Here is a 20,889-nt window from a genome sequence, read left to right as displayed (position 1 = left end):
TTTTTGGTTAGCTGGTGCTGGATATTGTTCCCCTGCAGAACTCCTGCGTACAGTGAAAGGAGCATGTTTGGAAGAGCTCATCAAAATTCACGGGGAGTAGTGCTATCCCATGTGAAGAAGTTTAATCTGAGAAAGCCTTCAAGAAAGGCTTATTGCAGCCTTCTGCATCACCCACAAACACTGTGGGGAAAACAGGGAAGGAGAACAGTGTTAGATAAGCTGCTTTAAAATGATATCCATAATCCTCCAAATTAAAATGTATTTTATTAAAGACAAGTTACAGATGAAAAACAACCCAAGAAAGGCTGGAAGTGACCCTTCCCAGAGACAATGTATGCTATCCCTATGCTGTGAGTGGATGTCACTGAGATCAAAGCCCTCCCCCTGCAAGGTGCCAGCCCCATCTGTGGCACGAATTGCCCAGCCTTTCCTCCATCCTCTTCCCCAGGGAGCAAGGCTTCCTCAGCACTGGCAGTAACATTAAGTAGTCACTTGAAAATCAATTTGACCCCACTCCATGTCCCTTCCCAGCCACTGGCATGAGGCTTCCTGACCCCAAAGCAGCTCCAGCTTTTGCTGTTGTGGTGCGGCACAAAGGAGAGGAGGAGTGCATTCATTCAAGACTCAGGGCAATTGAGATCAGGGAGTGGCCAAGAAGGGCTGCTTTTGTGCAACTTTTTCAAGTCCTGCCTATTTTCTGCCTGTTTCTCATATAAGAAGAGCCACAGAAATCTTGACCTGTTGGGTACTCCCATCAGCCTGATTCTCACAGCGATGTGAGACTCTTGTGAGAGCTTCTGCCTCTGATGGCAGCCTCCTCTGACAACATGCTCCCTGTCAGCAGCAGTAACAGCCACAAGGCAAACAATCTTGGTAAGAGTCATTAAAGGATATCTCTTCAGTTTTAAAGTACATTTGGCTGCTCATTCATCCCCCACCCCATGCTGCCTTTGGCAGCTTGCTTTAAACCCTCTCAGTCTCAAATTCCCTCAGTCTCAAAGGGGATATTATGGTCCTTTCCTCCTAGGAACCATGTGAGATTGCCCTCACTGCAGAGTCCTTTTAGAGCCCACATATGCAAGAGCAGAGCAATTCTTGCTGTCATTATCCTGAGGAAACTCGCTGCGCTTCAGGACATTCAAATGATGGCATTTTTCCAGCATTAGACCACAAAGCTGGTTTTTGTCTGTGGCTGAGTTTGGTGTTTGCTTTGCCTCCAAGGCTGAGCCCTAAGCCTGTGTTTGTTACAGAGGAGTTGGGCAAGAGATGGGCCAGGGATGGAAATCAGGGAAATCAGCATGTATGCATGCTGACCACGGGGGGAGCTTAGGGAGGGCAGGCAGGGCCTCCTGCCTCTGAATTCCTGGGAATGATACTGCATCCAGGACCTGGGCCCTGGCTCTCTCCAAAGACTGCCCAGTCTGTCTGCAGTCACACAGGGGTGGGGTGCCACAGCCCCAAAGGGTGTGAATGACTGCAGGGCCATTTGGATTCCTCAGCAGAAAGTGGCTGGCTGGCTGGATGAGCACTTGGTCATCCCTGCGAGAGAGGCCACGTCTCCACTGCTGTGAAGACTGGCTGACCCCTCCAGCTCTGCTGCCCTCCCTCCTGAGTGATGATTAATGTGAGCCTTCAGCCCTTCAGGGGCTAATAAATCTGCAGTTGCTGAATAACAAGGCAAGTCCAATTGCTTCCCAGGGCTCAGTGCTCCAAGCTAAATGTTAGATAACATATTATATAGGCGGCTGTTTTTCCCTCAGTGCCAGCCCTGCCTGAAGAGTGAAAGCCAAGAAGAGGAAACATCCATCCCCCAGGTCCTCCATGGGGTGTAGGGGCTGGGGGAGCCCTGCTGCTACCAGTCCCTCCTGGGCAGGACAGGAACCGGGGGCCCCCAAGTGTTTGGCCTACAGGGTTGACAGGCAGGAGAGAATTTCTCAGGTCCTTTTGCAAATTCTTTAACAGCTGGGTGACAGGGACAAATCGGCCCACTGGGTGATTTTATTCCTCAACCAGAGAAAGGTTTGTGCATTTTTCCTTCCTGAAGCAATTGTATTTGTTCTCAAACCTGACGTGAGCAAGACAGATGCAGCCAGGAGGTGATGCTTTACACACCTTAGGGAATAGGCTGGTGCTTCCAACAGCTTTCAGCCAGTCTCCCAGAATCATCCTCATCAAGATAAGAGGAAAGGTGGATCTGATGGAGCCATCCTTGGGAAGAGGAGCCACGGGGTCTATGCTTGTGGTCGGTGAGCACAGACAGAGACTGAATAGATGCACAGGAGGAAATGCACATCCTGGGAAAGGCAGAAAGCTGGAGCCAAGGGGGATGGCTCTGAATGTGCTTTGTGGGAACCTGAACCAGAAGCTTCTCTGATAACCAATATGCACTGGCGTGTTTCCTGCCCTCTTCCTGAAGGCCAAAGGAGCCCAAGGTTGACTAAGCAGCAGGAGCTGTTGGCAGAGCAGTGCCAGGCAAGCAGGGATGCAGCACTGGTCAGCCCCTCCTCGAGGAAGCAGGAGGGAGGGGAGCCTGCCTGCAATGGGGGGGCTTTGGGTAGTCCTGGGACTTCAAAATGCATCTGAAAATTTTAGGCAAGCTGAAAACTTCTATTCTTTACAGGGCAGGGTCCCTCTGCAGCTACTGTCCTCCCAAAAACAAGAGAGGGCTGCCTTCACCTGTCTTTTCCATAGCTGAGACAGCCTTCAGAGACTTTGCCTCCTGCCAAGGGGCATTTGCTCCCTGGTTCCTGCTGGGACCTCACTGCTCTTCCTCTCTCCATCTCTCACTTTTGCAGATATCCTGTTCAGCAGCCCAGCCCATGCAGATCCTTTAGGGCTCCTCTGAGGACCCAGAGAGCCTGGCAGAGGTCATGCTCTGCTTTCTGGACCTATGAGCTCTTACAGACTTGTAAATATAAGTAAACAATTTGGAAAAGGCTTCCTTTTACCCTGGTGAGAGGAGGAGCTGGTGGAGGGCAAGAGTGTATGGTGGAGCAGGCTGGGGCAGGCCAGGGGCCAGGAAAGCTGTGGTGACCAGGGCTCACACCATACAGGCAGAACCCACTCCCCCATAGCAACCACAGCTGAATTCCCTCAAAAGGGGCTTTTGGCAGGGGAGGATGGAGCTCAGCTGCTGCTGGCATCATCCAAGTGCTGGATCCAAGCTCTGCCTAGGATTTTTGAGGAGACTCTTCTTTCTCTAAGGTTTGCTTTTGGATTGTATTTTGCTGTCTGCTTCCAGTATTTTACCCTGGTATTCCAGTATTTCCATGCTGCTGGGCTCTCGGTAGCACAAGCACTATCTATCTCAGTTCTTTTTGCACTTTTCAACACTTGTTATGGATCTCTGCCAAGAAACCTGATAATTTTTTTTTTTTTCCCCATTTAAGGGAAAGGATTTTGGGCCATAAAAGAAAATCTCCATTGTACCTGAAGTGTTTCCAGTCTGGAAAGAAAATCCCTGGAAACTAAGGGAATCCTTAAAGGGGCAGAATAGGAAACACTCTGTAACAGAGACAGCTTATTGTGCACGATTGCCTTTCCCAGTCCCGAGGCTAAGTACAAGGCCCTCAAGCTACAAGAACAATGCAAGTTATGGTTACATCTTAGAGCTCATTTTAGAATGTGAAACTCAGCAATGGGGAACGGGCCAAAACTCAGGGGCCACCAGAGCGGCTGTGCCCCTCTCTGTGGGAGACCCCCTGTCCCACATGCCACCACTGTGACGGGGCTGAGCGCTGGCTCACAGGCGGGCCAGGAGCCTCCCTTTTCTCACAGCCCTTTGTTTTCCTGTGACCACTAAAACGATGTAAAGCAGCCTCCTCTCTTGCTTCGCAGGACGGACAGGAAGATGCCAGACTGTTGTACGGGCGTGGGTGTTTGGGAAGATGTGATACTTTTCCTTATGCAGGCAGAGGAGTCACTGCAGATCAGCAGAGGGATATTTCCACATTCAGGCTCAGCCTATTTCCCTTTAATGTTGTAGCTCAACAAACACTGCCTTACAAACCTTTTCTGCCTGGCAGTGAAATCCAGATGTCTGTTCCACTGACTGCAGGCCCAGGAGAACATTTATTTGCCGTACTCTGTGTATTTCCTCTAAAGTACTTGGTGTTTAAGGTGTTTCCTTGTCAATAACTGCTGTAAAACCTGGAGAGAAACAGGGTTTGCCACAAACTGCATCCAATCATTTGGCTGGCTCCAGAGGCTGGGGAAATAACAAACCATAAATTAAGTTTGCAAAACTCAGAGTACAAAAATATCAATTGAAAGGTGTATCCAAACCAAGAGTGGGTGAAATAACCTTGGAGAAGAGTGAGCAGACTGCACATCTCTGCATCCTCAGGCCTGCACTGCCCCTTGCCGACGACCTCTCTGTGTGGGATATGACGTGCTGCAGGGAACAGCCATCCTGGGGGTGGAAACATCCTTTCCTCTCCCCAGATTCCTGGATTACCCCAGGCACAGCCAGCTGGAGGGGTTGCCCTGGGCAGGGCTCCCTCTCCCAGCTTCCACCAGTACAATTTTCAGTGCTGGCCCATGTGGAATTGAGAGCTGCCAGCAGTGCAGGAGCCCGTGCTGCCATTCTGCCCCTCCAAGTGCCCCCTCCACGGGGTTCTCCAGCCTCTTGGCAGGACACATGAATGGCAGTGGCAGGAGAGCAAGAGGGGTGCAGGAAGACACAGATGCCCTGCTAATAAGCCCGAGTTGCCTCTCTCCCAGTGATTTAGAGTGGTGAATGTGATGCGTCTCCCTGCATTAGACTACTTGTCATTCTCCCTCCCAGCATCCTCCTCCCACGTATGTCACGAGGGGAGATAATGTACCCCTAGGCCAGTGCTGACAAACAAACTCTTGTTCTCCTACAGCACCTGCCAGCTGGAAGTTTCAAAGCACTTTGTAATCATTAACAGATTTAGCTTCCTAGCCTTGATCACGGGTTTAATCTCTGTTGTAAGAGGAGTAAAGTAGGGTGTGGAGGTGAAATGATGAAAAAGCAACAGAACAACTCCAGATACTGCCCTAATGTCTGTCCTGTACTGGAGTTTTTGGTGGGGTAGGAGGAGCTACTTCACTAGAGGAGCACTGGACTGGGATTAAGCTGATCAACAGGTTTTATTCCCAATTCTTCCTTCCACCTCCCCTCTGAGTGATCTTGCTTTTCTCTATCTTAATTTCCTCATCTCCAAAAGGAAGGTAGTGAGCCACTTCTTGTTAGAAATTTCTAAATATACAGATTATATACAGTTGTGAGAGGTACTGGAGAAAAACAAACACTGTTTGGGATTTCAGAAGGCGACCTCTAAAGAAAATGTGGGCACTCAAACACCAAATATAACATGTAACACTGACAAGGCGTACACGGGGCAACAGGAGGCAGGCAGGGACTAGGGAGAGAAGCATAGAAAGTGGGGAAAAGCAGCACTGAAAGTCTTTTTTTCCTAGTTAATCACGTAAAATCGGACACCAGGCTCCTATTTCAGAAACGTTGTAGCAGGAATTGTCTCTAGAGTCAAGAGCTATGGTCAATCAATGCAAGAGGAGAAGGGGCTAATGAGCACAGCCGTGTGCCCCTGGTACCAGTCCGAACAGGTGAACTGCACTAAGTGATGCTAATTGGTACTAATGGAGCTCCGGGCGCCTAGCGAGGGCCATTTTCCCTGTGGGGAGTGAAGGAGGGAGGCAGGCAGGAAGGACAGAGTGGCAGAGGAGCACTTTGTTTGCTGTGTGGCTGCCAGGAAAGTCACCGTTTTCTCAATTTCTGCTGTATTTTCAGGTTAGTAAATGCTCCTTTACGTTATATTTATGGTCCTAATCGGCATTAGAGATCTACCACTATTTCTCCTCTCTGTTTCTGCAAATATCTGCAACCATCCCGGGAACAGTCTCGTTCCTTCGACGAGGGGCAGCCGGGGTGGGGGCGAGGGCCCGGGTCGCCCTCACACCCGGGGGATGAGCAGCCTCCCTGAGCTCCGCTGCTCCTGGCTCAGCGAGGAACCGTCTGCGAGGCAACGGGAGCCCTGCTGGGCTGACTGGCGCTCTCCGCTCATCGCTTTTCTGTGGTACCAGCCCTCGCTCCTGCTTTCACAGGTGATGGCACCGGGAGCTGGCGGCACAGCCCCCTCGCCTTAGGGAGGGAGGCTGCAGTTCCCTGGGAGGGTCTGCCCGGTGCCCCGGTGCGGAGCGGCCCCGGGGCGCTGCAATGCTGGGCTCCAGCTCACGGTGGAGCTGCCCTTCCTCCGGTCCGCCCCGCGCCCGCCTGCCCGCCCCGCGCCGGGACAGCCGCGCTCGGCAACGCCGGAGCTCCGGGCTGCACTTGTTGATCTCCGTTCCGAGGCAGCGGGTGGGAGCACCGGAGCTTTCCTTTGTGTCTGCACGGAGAACGGGCTGGGGGCGGGGGCAGACGCGGCTCCGGCGCTGGCTGTAGGCAGGAGTGAGGAGCCGCAGCCGAGGGAAGGCCTTGGAAAGCTTCCTGCCGAAGGATACGATTTACCTCGTTTCCCTTCCCCTCCCCCTGGGCTCCGTGGACAGCCGGGAGCGCCGCCGCCATCCCTCCGCCTTGAGGCTGCCCGCGGGGGGATGCGAGCGGGGCCGCCCCTGCCGCCCGCCCCGCCGCAGGATGTAGCCGCCCTCGGCCCCGCACACCCCGCACCGCCTCGCTGGGAGCCCGCAGGAGGAGGTAGGCAAGGGCTGGGTTCGGGCCGAGACAGGGGAGCCTCTCCTCGTGTGCGGCGGCGGCCGGGAGGCAGAGGCGGGGGTTCGGTTTTGGGTCTGGGGGAACCTGGGTCGGCGGGGACGGGGCCGAGCCCCGGACTGTGCCGGCTGGGCACGGAGGAGCCGCTCCTGGCTGCGCCGGGGTTTCTCTTCGTGCCATCTTGTGTAAGCAACAGTGCTCGGGGCTGTCATGAGCCACTCGGCTCCCTAAGGCAGGCTCGGGGTTTTTCCTTATTGCTGTTTTCATTGCTTTCCCGGTTATGCAGAGGCCGGCGTGCGGGTGCGGGGGGCGTCCCTGGGCAGCCCAGAGAGGCAGAGCGCGTCGTTAGAGTGGCTGGAAATCCCCCCCTTTCCCCTGCCCCAGCTCTTTCCTCGGGGAATCCGCAAGGCTGGAGTTACTAAAAGCCTCTTCATCCCCCACCCCACAGCCTACACGGCTGGGCAGGGCGGGGGCCACCGCCGGCTCCGAGGGGAGGGCTGCCCCGCGGGGTCGTGGGGGTAACCCGGGGTCCGGCGGGCCCGGGCGCTCCGGGATGGGGGACGCGGTGCCAGCGCTCCCCTGGCTGGCGGCCTCGGCGCCTTTTTGGGGCGCTTCGCCCAACGGTGCTCGGGGCCACCCCGTGCCCGCCCCGCCGGCCAGCAGCGGCTCCCGGGGCCGTACTCGGTCTCCGCATCCCTGGCGGACGGGGCGTGCGGGGACCGCCGGGGCGGGGGGAGCCCCGGCCGCCGCCCGGGGGAGCTCGGTGGCGGCGCCGGCCGCACGTGGGAGCGGGAGGGCTCGGCCGGGCCGGGCGCGGTTCAGCACCGGCGGGCGGACAGCGCCGCGCCCCCCCCCCCCCCGCAGATTAGCGGGGCGGCGGGCGGGGACCCACGCGCGGCCTCTCTTGCAGCTCTGGGGCATGGAGGGGAAGGAGAGGTGAGCAGAGCCGGCCCCCGCGCCCTGCCCCGCGCCGCACCTTGGAGCGTCCAGCCTGAGGGGGACCAGCGATGCCTCTGGGGATGAACAAGCATGGATCTCGCTCTACTACCTCTTTGCCTCCGGACCCCACTGAGATTGTCAGGAGCAAGGCCTGCTCCCGAAGGGTCAAGCTCAACGTGGGGGGGCTGGCCCACGAGGTTCTCTGGCGGACCTTGGACAGGTTGCCGCGGACCAGGCTGGGTAAGCTCAGAGACTGCAACACACACGACTCCCTCATGGAGATCTGTGATGACTACAACCTGGAGGAGAACGAGTACTTCTTCGACAGGCATCCCGGGGCATTCACCTCAATCTTGAACTTCTACCGTACTGGCAAGCTGCACATGATGGAGGAGATGTGCGCCTTGTCCTTCAGCCAGGAGCTGGACTACTGGGGGGTGGACGAGATCTACCTGGAGTCCTGCTGCCAGGCCCGCTACCACCAGAAGAAGGAGCAGATGAACGAGGAGCTGAAGAGAGAAGCTGAGACCCTGAGGGAAAGGGAAGGGGAGGAATTCGATAACACTTGCTGCGCTGAGAAAAGGAAAAAGCTCTGGGACCTCCTGGAGAAGCCGAACTCCTCCGTAGCGGCCAAGGTAAGAGTTCCATGTTTGTTCTCAAGTCTTGTCTCTGCTGGCTTATGGCTGGTGGTGCTTACATGAAGTGTTGTCCTGCTGCCCTTGCTTTAGTGTCTGGGTTCTTGTGGCTGACCAGATACTGTGAGTCACGGGGAGAAAGGCCTCTCCGATGCAATCAAGTTTTATTGTATCGTTTTCTGGTTAATTTGGAGGTGATCTGGTTTAAACTTCCCTGGAACCGCCTATGCTGCTCAGTGTGGGGGAAGCTCTGCTGATCAGTGGGTCGGCAGACAATGATTGCTGTGGCTGGGGGTTTTACACTTATTATCCAGTGGCCTGTTTTGGTGCAGTTTGTAGTAGAGATTTCTTTGGGCCTAAAACAAGTACGTCTCCCGCTGCTCAACCAAACTGGCCTTCAAGAAGAGGATATTTGCATCTGCTCTAACTCTTAGACCCAGGTCCAGTGAGGAAACAGTGCTTTCCCTTCTAGGGCTTGATTTAATTTTTTTCCAGTAAAATACATCTCTTAGTTATTTGTATCATTCAATAGTAGGCTGCAGGTTAGCTAAAGCTGGTGTTTGAATGTTTACCTGAATCCAGCCTATTTTAAGTCTCCCTGTGCATTACTTATGCAGCTCTGTCTCTGTCAATAGCTGAAGTGCTGCTTACTTTGAAGTTGGTACCAGTGCAACAGATCTATTTGAAGGCGTTTCAAAGATAAGATCCATGTTGGGAGAAACCAATGTCAGAGTTGGCTCTGATAATTTAGCTGCCTCATGTTAGTCACATTTTCTTTAGTGAGGAAAATCTCTGTGAACACAGTGATTCAGTAACCATGGGGACAAAAGTGAAGGGGGAGAGGTTGAAAACTGTGGGATGAATAACTGAAAAGCATGAGAGACTGAGCAGTAGGGACCAAAACTTGAATATTCTATGTACCCACATCTTCACCGTATGGCAAAGTAGAAGGAGGCCCCAGCTACCTCTGTGATGCACCTCCCTGTCGCAAGATTTGTGAACACAAACCTTAGCTCTGTCCCTCTGGAAGTCTGGCTTTGGTGGGCTACTTGTGAAAACAGCCTTCTTCTTTCCCTCTCTTTTTCTCTTCTCTAAATGCTGCTCATCGTGAACCAAGAGCATGTACGAAAGTTTGGGGAAGGGATTTTATGAAGTGTGGAGCTAACTGGCTCATCCTGGCAAGGGATGGGAGAGGCACGGTCCGCCTGCTGAACCCATTATTACTTTTTTAATGACAAACGGAGCCCCAGAATGTCTCATTTTCTCCAGTGGCACAGATGACACTGTGCTGAATGCATTAATAATTTATAAGGCTCCTTTGGCACAGTCCTGGAATCCTGAAACACAGGCCCTGGGCTTCACTGTCCGTGGCACTGACTCAAAATCCATTAGAGACTGTTGATGTTCATGATTTATTGTATATGAGCAGGGGTTATTCTTGCCAAATAAGTGTCTTTTGTGATTTATAAATGAAATACACTTTAGCTTCATTTTCTGAGAAAATTCTCGGAGTAAGTGCACTCGGCATTGCAGGCTCTGGATTAATTGAGAGTGAATGGTAATGCATCATTACCCTTAGCATTTAAAGCTGCCATTCTGTGCCTTCATTACTGCAATGAAAGTGATGCTGCATGTTCTCAGACCTCAGGTATTCCAGCAGTCCCCAAAACCAGATTCCCCCTCATTTCAAGTGTAGCAGGGAAAACGGGCCTGATGAACAATTAGCTTAGCAGGCAGGGACAGAAGCATGGCTAAGCCCATTCTTTATCCGATTTGCTCCCTGCTGGTGGATAGCTTTTCCCTCGAGCCAGAGTATGCCCTTTGCTTTGATCACCTTCATGAAAATTCAATCCACATATCGAATAGGTTGGACTCACTCTTCAGCTTCTGATGGAAGGACATGGGGAGAGAGATTTGGCAGCCTGACCTGTTATCTGACCTATCCAGCTGTGCCCAGGCTCCCTTTTGGGCTGCGTTTGCTAAATCTGAGCCTCTGCCTGACAGCTCCTGGCCAGCTTTCCTCAGCTGGCGCTCCGTGGAGCACTTTCGCTGAGGCCATGGGCCTCCGGGAACTTCTGTCACCTCTCCTCAAGCCAGACTCCATCTGCTTTGCCAGGTCTGAGAGCTCAAACTGTTCCCGTGGAGAGGGAACAAAGTAAACTGTTGTGAGGTTTAATGTCACACAAGGGCCTAAAACCACTCTTGGGGAAACCTGAACTACTGTTGCATATTCTTCCTCTTCAGACTTGTGTGACTCAATGCAAAGGGTTTTTCATGTACCAAACGGAACAAATACAAGATACTTCTTCTCTTTAAGAAGTCAAGAAAATGGCTCCAAATGCAGGTTCTCCCCCAAAGCCATCACAATCCCTCTGTGGCTGTGCCTGTTGTCCGACCCCTGCTCCGGCATGGGGGGCCTTGGCTGTCAGCATTGGCTGTATTTTAACATTTTCTGCGCAGCACCTGACCTGCCCCTCCATACTTACAGCTTACTGCAGAACTTCTCAGGGTTATGCTGGGGCCAGTTAAATGCTGATTGAGTTGTCTTTTATTTGTGTTTGCATTTTAGGGGTTTAGTTTTGCCACTTTTCTGTTGTTGTTGTTCTTGGGTTTTTGGTTTGTTTGTTTTGTGGATTTTATATTTATTATTTACTTAAATGGGATTATATGTGATGTACCCCAGGGTGGAAAACGGCGTTCAAATAGGAAAAGAATCTCCCAGATCCTAATTTTTGTTGCTCTCTTATCCACTGGGGATTTACCTGTATCTTTTGACTACTGTGTCTGGCTTTTAAACTCAGCACCTCACGGCAGGCAGGGTCTTATTTACGTGTGAGGCTTCACTCTGTACGTGACTTGAGAGAACACTCTTGTATTTTATAATACCCACTCTTTGAGAGCCTCCAGATTTCTGGTTGAGGCACTGGATGGCTGTTGGAACCCCCTCCTTGCTGCCACCCCCAGCACTGCCAGAGGGGTGTTTGCTCTCCCACCCTGTACCCGCACTGTCCCTGTGTGAGGTGTCAGGGCAGCACCTCAGCCCTTCCCCAGGGCCAGGCTGTGCCCAAAACATTTCATCCTCCAGTCCACTGAGCTTGGAACCCCTTGCTGTGCTATGTTCCCCTGCACTTATCTTGTCCAGTGGGAAAACCCCTGTGCACAAAACTGAGAACGGAGGGACTTGCCCTCCACCGAATGAAAAAATATTTATCGGGCAGTTATTTAATAAAACTCTCCATTCATCTCTCTCTAACCTTAGAATATATTTCAAAGGGTCTGATTCTCCTGCTTCCTGTGGCTATTTGTCTGTATATCTCTGAGAAATACCCACTGCAGGCTTTGTGGATGCTTCTTCCTCTTTCTGCAGTCACTGTTTTTGCATGTTCATGCTTATTTTTATCATTCTGCCAGTCTATCTTGATAGTTTGTTGGTGGATTCTTGTTTTTGTTTTCTTAATGGTATTCTTCCTGTACTTTAGTGTACTCCCAACATCCATTTTTAACCACAGATGACTCTCTGGTGCTCGCTTCTGTCAGGATTTACCCTAGAAGAGGATGAGGTGCAGATATTTCCCGGAGTAGCTCTCTGATTCTGTTGCACGGTAGTTTTCCTTTTCCTTTCCTCAGGGAAGAAAAGCAGCTCTCCAAAAGCCAAGCAGAACTGCTGCTTTTCCCTGAGGCTCCGTGTCCATGCCAGGGCAGTAGTGGCTAGCAGTGCTCCAGCACTCTGGTTTGGGCTTTTCATTCTAATTGCTCTTTCTCTCGCCAAGGCGAAGCCTGGGCAGCTGGTTCCTGTCACCCACAGCCCAGCTGGCAGCCCTGGCTTGCCAAAGTCCCTCCTGAAGCTATTGCTTTCTACTAACCAGGGCTAGTTGTGACCCATGGGTCTCTCACCAGCTTGGCGAGACACTTGTGCCCCTTGGGAGAACCAGCCTAGCTATAATTCCAACTAGACTTCATGTGGAATCCTAAAAAATCACAGACTGCAGTTGTTTCGTGTTTTCCAGTATAAACAAATAAAATCTAGACCAACTGAACATCTTAACTTACATGGTTTTGGAAATTCTCTGATCACCTGGACCTTTCCAGCAACTCTGCAAAAACACTGCCCTTTTTGCCTCTTAAGAAGAAAGGATTTCTTTTCCTTCTTTAGTCCTCACAAATTATTTCCCCGATCAATATTTGAGCAATTAGTGTTGCACAGAGAGGGGGGGGGAAAAAGTCTACTCGTCTTACAGACTCCTCTGCATGTGCTGGTTTCATCTATTTTTTTCTTGCTGTCCTGAAGGCTGAGAAAAACACGATGACATCACCCACTTTGCAGAAAGCTTCTCTGCATATCTGCATGTCAAGTAGGATGTGCACTTCCTCTCCTCCTCGCTGCCTCCACTTCCCACTTGTCCCTGTCCTGTTGGAGCTCAGCTGCAGCAATCCCTCCCTTCTGACAGGCTATTTCTCATCCTTTCCCCTGCTCCTGCTATGTCTTTGCCAGTGCAATAATATCACATTTATCCTTGAAAACATGCAACTCCAATTCCGTAATCTCATTATGCATGCCTCTACATTCCTTGAACAGCTTTTCTCTGCTGCCCACTGCTCTCTGCTGCTAATCTCTGGATGCATTGCTCAGGGATTGGGGAGGCTGCTCTGTAAGCTCTTTTCTTATTATTGTTGATAGTAGTGACAAAATAAGAATGATAAAAGCCTCTTGGAAATGCATTTGCTACATCTAGAGCGTTCTTCCCCCACATGGGCTTTCTATTCCTGGCCGTCCCTTATGGTGTGCAGTTTTCATTCATCTCCAAACCTGCCTGAATTTAGCATTCAGTAGAGGAAACCCCTCTCCTGAATTGCAGGGGTCACATGTTAGCCATGTCTTGTCTGTCTCCGAGGGTCCCACCACAGGGCAGATGTTGACTTTGGCTGTTAAAGCCAGATTGCCCATATTTTGCTTGCATCTGTGACTTTCCTTTTTGGTGTATGTGTGTGTGATGCAGCTATTGCCTTGACTTTTTTGCTATATATAGCAGAATTTTTCCCTTCATCCAAAGTGAACTCCTATCTTCAGAGATCCTCCAAAGCAGGGCCTCGTTCCAAGGCCTGTCCTCTGGGTTCAGGGATTTGCCATTTTGGTATATAGCTTATCACTGGGTTTTTAGCACAGCACTGTCCTGTGGACACACGATTGCTGTTCTGTATCAATCTCTTTTCATCCTGCAGCTCCATTCTGGGTGCTTGTCCTTCCAGTGGACTTAAATCTTCAGTCTGGAGAGCCCTAGTTCCTACGTTTAGTTCCCTGCAACGTGTCATCTGTGTGTGTCTCAGCGATGACCTTCCCCCACAACATATTGCTGTGCTGACAGTTCCCAGAACTCCTCTCCATTACAGCCTCCACAAATTCCAAGTTGGGGGAGAAAACCCCCTCCCAAACTCTAGTAATATTGCCTGCCTATTAGCTGTGTCTTGTGGTTCTTTCCTGGCTCTAAAGAGGCTTGTTAAGAAGTTCTTGTAACACATCCTGGCTGATGGCATTGCATCCTGCATCCATCCTGCATGGGATGCATCTGCCAAGAACAAACTTGGTCTAAGCTCTCCAGGGATCCTCACCCTTTTAAGGTGATCCTTTCTCCAGACCTGTTACTGCAGGCCTTGAATCCAAGCAGGAAGTTGCCGACACTTCCTGCCTGAAGATTGTTTGGGTTCAGCAGTTTCCAGTGCAAGCCTGCAGCTCTGCAGCCCCTAGAGAACTTTATGAAAGTTAATTGCTAGATCTGGCATTTATTTCGATGTACTTGCCATCTAGTCCATGAAATACAGTATGTTGAGTACATCCTCTTGGATTTTTAACTTCTCTGTGACTTCCTGCTAGGAGGAAGTCCTGGAGTGATTGTGGTCCTGCCTGAGCCTGAGCATCCACATCCACGTGAGCCTGCCTGTCTCAGGAGGGAAGTGACAAGCTTACATGCTCCGACTGAATTCCTTGGAGGATGTGTGCTATAGAAGTACAGTCAATGCTATTTTTAAAGCACCAGCTCTCATTTGTACCTTTGAAAAAAAAAATCTTCTCAGAGAAATTAATTCCCTTTTCTGCTCAGCATTCTCCCATCCTGTTCAGCCTGAGAGCAGACAGGGTTTGAGGTGCCAACATCACCAGTGAAAAAGTAGGAGACCTCGCAACAATGGAAAATCCCTGTTTTGTTCAGCTGTAACTGCAGTGGTTTAGTAATAATGGGATTCAGAAGAAAAGTGCTGGACTTGATCCCCCCAGGAAATGCTGATGTGGTGTAGTGTACAGGTGCAGCTCTGACTGGTACCTGTGCAAAGCACCCATGGGTATACCCTGACCAAGGCAGTGTCAGAGCTGCCTCTGCACAGGCACTCCAGAGCTCTCTGGAAAAATCCATTCTTTTCACTTTTTAAAAACACTTTCTTCTCGTAACTCTTCTTACACAGTGGGATAAATATTCTTGCCATCACATTCTTCCTTTCACCCATTCCTCCAATCACAATTTCCTTCTGATTTCTCTTGACGTGAATGCCCCCATGGAGAGGAATCATCCAATGTTACTTTTACAGCACAAGCGTTGCTATTTCTCATTTCTAATGGCAAAATATTTATGTCAAAGAAAGTTCACAGCTGATCACTTAGTTCTTATAATAAACACAGTCAATATGATTTACTCCATGGAGAGATCTGGCAGCAACAGAGGCACAACGTGGCCAGTGAATGTGAGCAAGGCACTAATATGAGCCCTCTCTCAGGAAGCTGTACATAGAAGCTCTACGTTGTCACTGCTTCTGCTACGTGATCAGACCCTGACTGTGGTGAGAGTTGCCCAGTTTGATTCCTAGATCTAGGGGCTCAGCTCCCTCAGGGGCTGTGTTGCACCAGGACTGGGAGCACTGACACCATGGCACAGCTGAGCTCAGGGGATCTCTGTCCTAATGGGGCAAAACTGCCTCGAGGGCCGAGGGGATAAATCAGCTCCTCGTTGCTCTGTGCCGAGGACTGATGAGCTGGTGGCAACTCAGGGATTGCTCCCTACACCTCACTGCTTGACTGGCGTTGCCTGAGCTGCTTTAGCTTTTGGCACTCTTTATCCTTAAGATGACCTTGCCCTAAGTTTAGTCTCTGAGGCAACAGCCACATGTTCACCTCCTGGCATTCTCAGTTACTCAGTACAGCAAAATAAACCTTGTAGTGAGCTTTCCCCAGGTTTGCCTGGTCTCTGGTTTCTCCCCGTTGTCCTAGCTTTTCTTTTGGCCTCTCCTGTCTTCTACATAGCCTGACATTAGCTAAACATGTTTACCAGTAGGACTGGGTGAGGTCTCATTCTGATTTTTTAATGAAAGTCTCTACCTTTTATTGCAGAGTGAACCTGGAGGAGTGCTGAGCATCCGTAGGCAAGCACTGTGCCTTTGTGCCTGCTCTGACCCCTCCCCAAACACTAGACTCAGACATCCCAAGCACATTTGCTTTCTAGGTCCCTCAATAACACCAGCAGCCCCAGTCCTGTTTCTGCACAGGGTAAAACTCCCACTGAATATAATGAGAGCAGACGAGTATTATAATGTCTATGCTCATCAAGCAAAGCTCTGGACGTGCTTTGAAAAGATGGATTAGTTAAGGCCAGGACAAACCTGTGATATATGTATTATCCCCCTCTTAAAGTGAAGAGGTGACCGTTGCCCAAGGTCAGTGAAGAAGACCAGGGCAGAGCTGGGGGGGGGACACACTGGCTTCCCTGTGTCCCCTGTCACCAGGATGTTTTCATGGTATGGATGATCTTCCAGCAGTCCCTGTGCCTGCGAGATCTTGCAGAGAGAAGGGTGCTGGAAGCTCTCTGGCAGTTTATCGAAGGGGATGGAGTGAGAAATCAAACCTCTCCCTGTTTCAGCACAGGTATTCCTGCTGGAATGAGTCCAGCCTGCATGGGAAGGTGCTGGAAGGCTTTGTCAGTTTTGAGGGATGAGTGGTTACAGAAAAATAGCAGGTTTTGCTCCGGTAGATCTAAAAGCAGAAGGTCTGTAGTGGGGTGTTTTCCACGTGCTCTGATGCAGCTCTGGCTCTAGGGAGAGGGTGCTTCTAAACTGTTTTGAATAGGAAGAGAGTAAATATATCAGTCTAAAAAATATAAAAAACCCCCGTGTTGTGAAATGATTAAATAAATCATAATTCATGTCCCCTCTAGTATATATTGATATGTATGCACATATATGAAAACGGCTCTGGCATATGGGGGTTCCTTTGTATCAAAATTAACTTGTATAAAGAGGGTATTTATTTTCAATTAAGAACTAATCTGAGCAACCAGCTCCACTTTGAGCACAGCAAATGTAACGAACATTCAAGTGTTACTCATCAGGAATGGAGTCTCCCCAGACAAAGCAATTGCCAGCCTTGGTAGCAACAGCACCAGTGTGAGTGTGAGGGGCAGAGCAGGGGCCTTTGGTAGCTTGGGAGCTCCCTTCAGCCTGGTCTCAAAGATGTACCTGCATTTTTAGGAGTGTTCCCTGTTTCTCCATTCACAAGTCTCTCCCAGAGCCATTGTGGTTCCTGTGAGTGTTTCTGATGAGGTTTGCAGTTATTCTGCTTCAGGCATTGTGGACCTTTGGTCCCATGGGTGTGGGTGATATGTGACCCTTCCCCTGAGGGGTTGGCACTGCAGTGGGATCTTAGCTCAGCATTCAGGCTCTTGGATGTGTGTTTGAAACCTGGGTTAGGACAAGAGAAATCAGTAGCAAAGCCAAAACTAAAGCACTTGCTGGTACCTTAAACTCATATTGACAACATCCATCCAGGCACCCACCTAATCTGATAAAAAACTTGTCACTAAAACAAGTTGGTGAACAGTCAAAGGAAATGGAAGGAAGAATTTATTTGAAAGTTCTTTTTTTTTTTCCCTACTGTATGTAACAGTTCCTGTTATTATGAGTTGAACTTATTCAATACGGTTTGGACTAGGATTCATGCAGAGGCTCTAGCCAAAAGGACAGATTAGTTTGGTTTTATTTTATTTAAGTCCATTTGCTCTTGCTCATTTTTGAACAGAATGGAGCTGTACATCTCATTTGCAGTACATAAACAGCATAAACGCTCTATCATTGGTACTGATGGGCAAAATATTTCCTAAAACATGATTATGGTTACTAAATTTTATTTCGGACTTCAGGTTCCTTGTGGGTCTTTAAAATACACTCATTTTGGTAAAAGAAAAAGCTGAAGATATGAGCAAAGATGTCTGTCAGAATGTCACCACTTAAAATCTTTGGTAGGGGCAGGAACTGTAGTAAGAACACTTTCCATGACAAGAAATGTCTTCCACGTGGCAGCTGTGCTTTGCTTGGCTGGTTTCAGTGGTATCTGATGGGAGCATAAACTGGGAATGGAAACATGTTCTGGCACAAAGCACCAGGAGCAGCAACTGGGATCCCTGAGGACCCTTTCGTGTGACTATGTCAGTCTTTGCTTATGCTTTCCTGCAGTGATTTGGTGTCTGTCCATCCCTGCCTCTCTCTGTCGTGGCATCTGAGTGCATCATGTGTTTGTCCTCGGAGCTGCCTTGTCAAGGAGATTATCCTGGTTTATTGGGAGAGGGTACAGGGGGACTTACTGGCTTCTCAGGGTCTGTGATGGAGCAAAGGACAGAACTCTAATTCACCCCTAACCTCTGGACCACCTTTCTCTCTGATGCAGCTGGATTCCAGCCATAAGTGTTCAAGTGGCAGCTGTAGTACATAAGAGTTTGCCACTTGCATAGAACTGCCTAGGAATCCCTCTGAGAATGGGTTTCTTCATATTTCCGGGAATCTAATTTGTGTTTGGCACGTTCTCAGCTCTGAGAAATTTGGTTCACACAGCTGTGATTTTTCTGTTTGTTTCAAAATGTCCATCTCTTGCTTTGCACACATCATTGCTTCTGCAGCACATGTTTTTGTCAGCCATAGTGATCACACATTAAACAAACTTACTGCCTCTTGTAATTGGTGCATTTGACCACTTCCGCTATTAGCAATGTCTGTAACATCTCTGTACTTCTCCATATCTGGCCACTCAAAAAAACTTGGGATTCATCAAGTGTCTGGATAGAGAAGGAGTGGAACTCGCTTTCTGAGGCAGTGTTTGCTGTCTTTGGCAGAACCACCCAGCCTCCCTGGTGGAATAAGGAGCTTTCACTCCTTGTTTATTTGTGAATTTTTGGTAAATCTGTCCTTCATAGCATAAAAGTTGAATCTTTTTAGAAAGTTACAGGATAAAAAAAAAAGAAGTGTTGTCTTCCCTCCTGTCAATGTGCCAGAAGTTTATTAATAATACATAATAATTATACATTGCGTTTCTTAGCTGCTTTCATCTGAGGATCTAAAAGTGCTTCACAAACATTAATTAAGCAATCCTCACACCTGCCTGGTGCAATAACTATTGCTATCAATCTGCACTGAAATATGACAATGCAGAAGAAATAGTAAATAAGAAAATCTCCCAGACACAGGCAAGAGTAAAGCTGTTCTAGAAGGGTGAAGCAGCTGGAGCAGATTCCATCATTCCGTGGCTGTACTTTGTGTGAATCCAGCAGTTTGCCTCTGGAGCTGAGTGGTGCATGGTCTCTCAGCTGACATCCACAGGAACTTCACACTTCAGTGTTTCATCTCTGACTGCTCCCCTGCTCTTGGGTCATGTTCCCAGGAGTGCTGAAGACCCTCTGGTACCACGAGAGCTCTCAGATGTGACAACCTCTGGTTTCTCCTTCTGGAGGAGAAGCCAAATGGCATAACTGGCATTTATTTTTGGTTTATTTCCACAAGTTTGCAAACTCCAGGTATACTGGATCCAGCTTACTGTTATTTTGATCCTTCAAGGTAAATTTGAAGCAGATGAAGCGTAGTCTGGAAGGTCTGATTAAGTCCTAGTGGTCAGGGCCCTACTAGCCCTGCCTAGGATATCTGAAGCAGAACTTACCGAAGGGAGTTTTCAGGAGCAAGAATCTCATTCATCCTTCATGCCACCCAAGGTCCTAATAGGCCCAATGCTCCCTGGATGTGTTTTGACGTTTTCCTCACTCCAAGTTTCTGTATGTGGCTCAGCAGGACAGGACACTTTTGGGCTGTCCTGGTAAGATAACCAAACATAAGATGTGCTGTGTTCTAGAACACGTCAGGTATCAGAGTGCATTTTGTTAATTGACATGTTTGTGTTCTCTCTGTCTGTGTTTACACACAGTGTTATTCTATAGGTGTAACTTTAGACCTCAGCAATCCCAGGGAATGGTCTCATTTAACACCCGCAGCCCTGGCCGAAGCTGCAGCACATGCCTGCTGAAATATCAGATTTTCATCATGCTAGGCAAGTGCATCGGGTCCCACCAGAGGAATATATGGCCTCTCTTTCCTCTCTGCTGAACACTGGGGCAGGTACCATTCCATTATTTTTGCATGTTCATTAAACTAAAGAACACATTTACCGAAGTTTCTGGCTATGAATGAATGGCCACAAACAAAACCCACTTGACTTAACAGTTGTTTTTAAAGATGCTCTTAAGAGCTTCTTGGAAAGAGACTGTGAAATACTTTTTAGTTTGCACTATCTTCTGCAAAACTTGCTTTGTGGTCCAGATAATTTGGGCATGGCAATGCCACTTCCAGGAGTTATAGATGTAATTTATTTAATTCATAAACTCTTTCTAGGGAAGTTCTGTCTTTTTGTTCGGTGTTTATATAGCACTAAGTGCAACAGGGTCCTGACTCACAGCTCGTGTATGCTACCCCAAAATGGGTCATAAAAATGCTTTACAGAGAAAGCGAAAACTGCTGTAGAAAGGTATGGGATTAGTTTCCATAATTACTGATCCCATTAGCAGGCTGGCCTGTTTCCTGAGGAGGAGTGGCAGAAGGATGATGTGCCTCTGCCTGCTCTGCCACTGTGCTGCTCACCTCACCACCACTTCCCCACTTAAACTGGGATCCTGGTTTCCAGCAAGGCTCTGAAGTGTGGAGAGGAGGGAGGAATTGCAGGACCCGTCTGCTCAGGACAGTGCTCTCCAGAACAGGGAGTGGGGCAGATACAGAGAGAAAGTTACTGCTTTGGCTGTCCCTGCTTCACTCACCTTAGCTTGTTGCATCACAGGCTTTGTTGCTATAAACTAATCCTGGAGCAACTGGGAAGCGTTCCCAGGCACTCCATGCCAGGGGCAGTCCATGGGTGCATTGCTGATGCCTCCCTGGCCTTGGTGTGAGCAGACTGAGGGGGGTGTGGTGTGTGTGCAAGGGAAGGAGGAGCAGCTGGGTCGTACACACAGTTGCTGTGATTTCACATGCAAATCAGGCAGCTGGATTACGCAAATGTATCTTTCAGTTTATACAAGCAATTACTTAATCTGTGTGTGGAAAAACAGGATAATTGTGTGTAAATTATAGGTATCATTGCATGAGGTGCAGTTGTGTGTTTAAATGGTCAGCAAATCAGAACCTTTCTATCAGTAATTAATTGCTTTATATCCTAATGGAAATCAAGAATTAAGTGTCTTCCTAAATTTTTTTTTTTTTCTTTTCCACCAGGTATTTAAGCAGATCATATCTTTGCTATCTTATCATCCCTTGTTCCCTACATTATCACCTCCCTGCTGG

At 49.3% G+C, this 20,889-nt stretch overlaps 1 protein-coding gene across 1 annotated transcript in view; it reads left to right on the top strand.

Annotated features, from left to right (window-relative positions):
• The first annotated feature begins 6,278 nt into the window (after window positions 1-6,278).
• Window positions 6,279-20,889, top strand: part of KCNB1 (potassium voltage-gated channel subfamily B member 1) — a 111,651-nt gene continuing 97,040 nt past the window's right edge. The window contains exons 1-2 of the mRNA XM_027902581.1: window positions 6,279-6,679; window positions 7,605-8,268. Of these exons, the coding sequence (XP_027758382.1) occupies window positions 7,702-8,268 (567 nt within the window). The 5' untranslated portion in view covers window positions 6,279-6,679; window positions 7,605-7,701. The remainder of the gene's footprint in view (window positions 6,680-7,604; window positions 8,269-20,889) is intronic.

The sequence above is a fragment of the Empidonax traillii genome, unplaced genomic scaffold (assembly GCF_003031625.1).
Source record: "Empidonax traillii isolate 1590-97213 ecotype Southwest subspecies unplaced genomic scaffold, ASM303162v1 scaffold890:size686501, whole genome shotgun sequence".
Lineage (NCBI taxonomy): Eukaryota > Metazoa > Chordata > Aves > Passeriformes > Tyrannidae > Empidonax > Empidonax traillii.
This window is presented reverse-complemented; position numbering and strand designations above follow the sequence as displayed.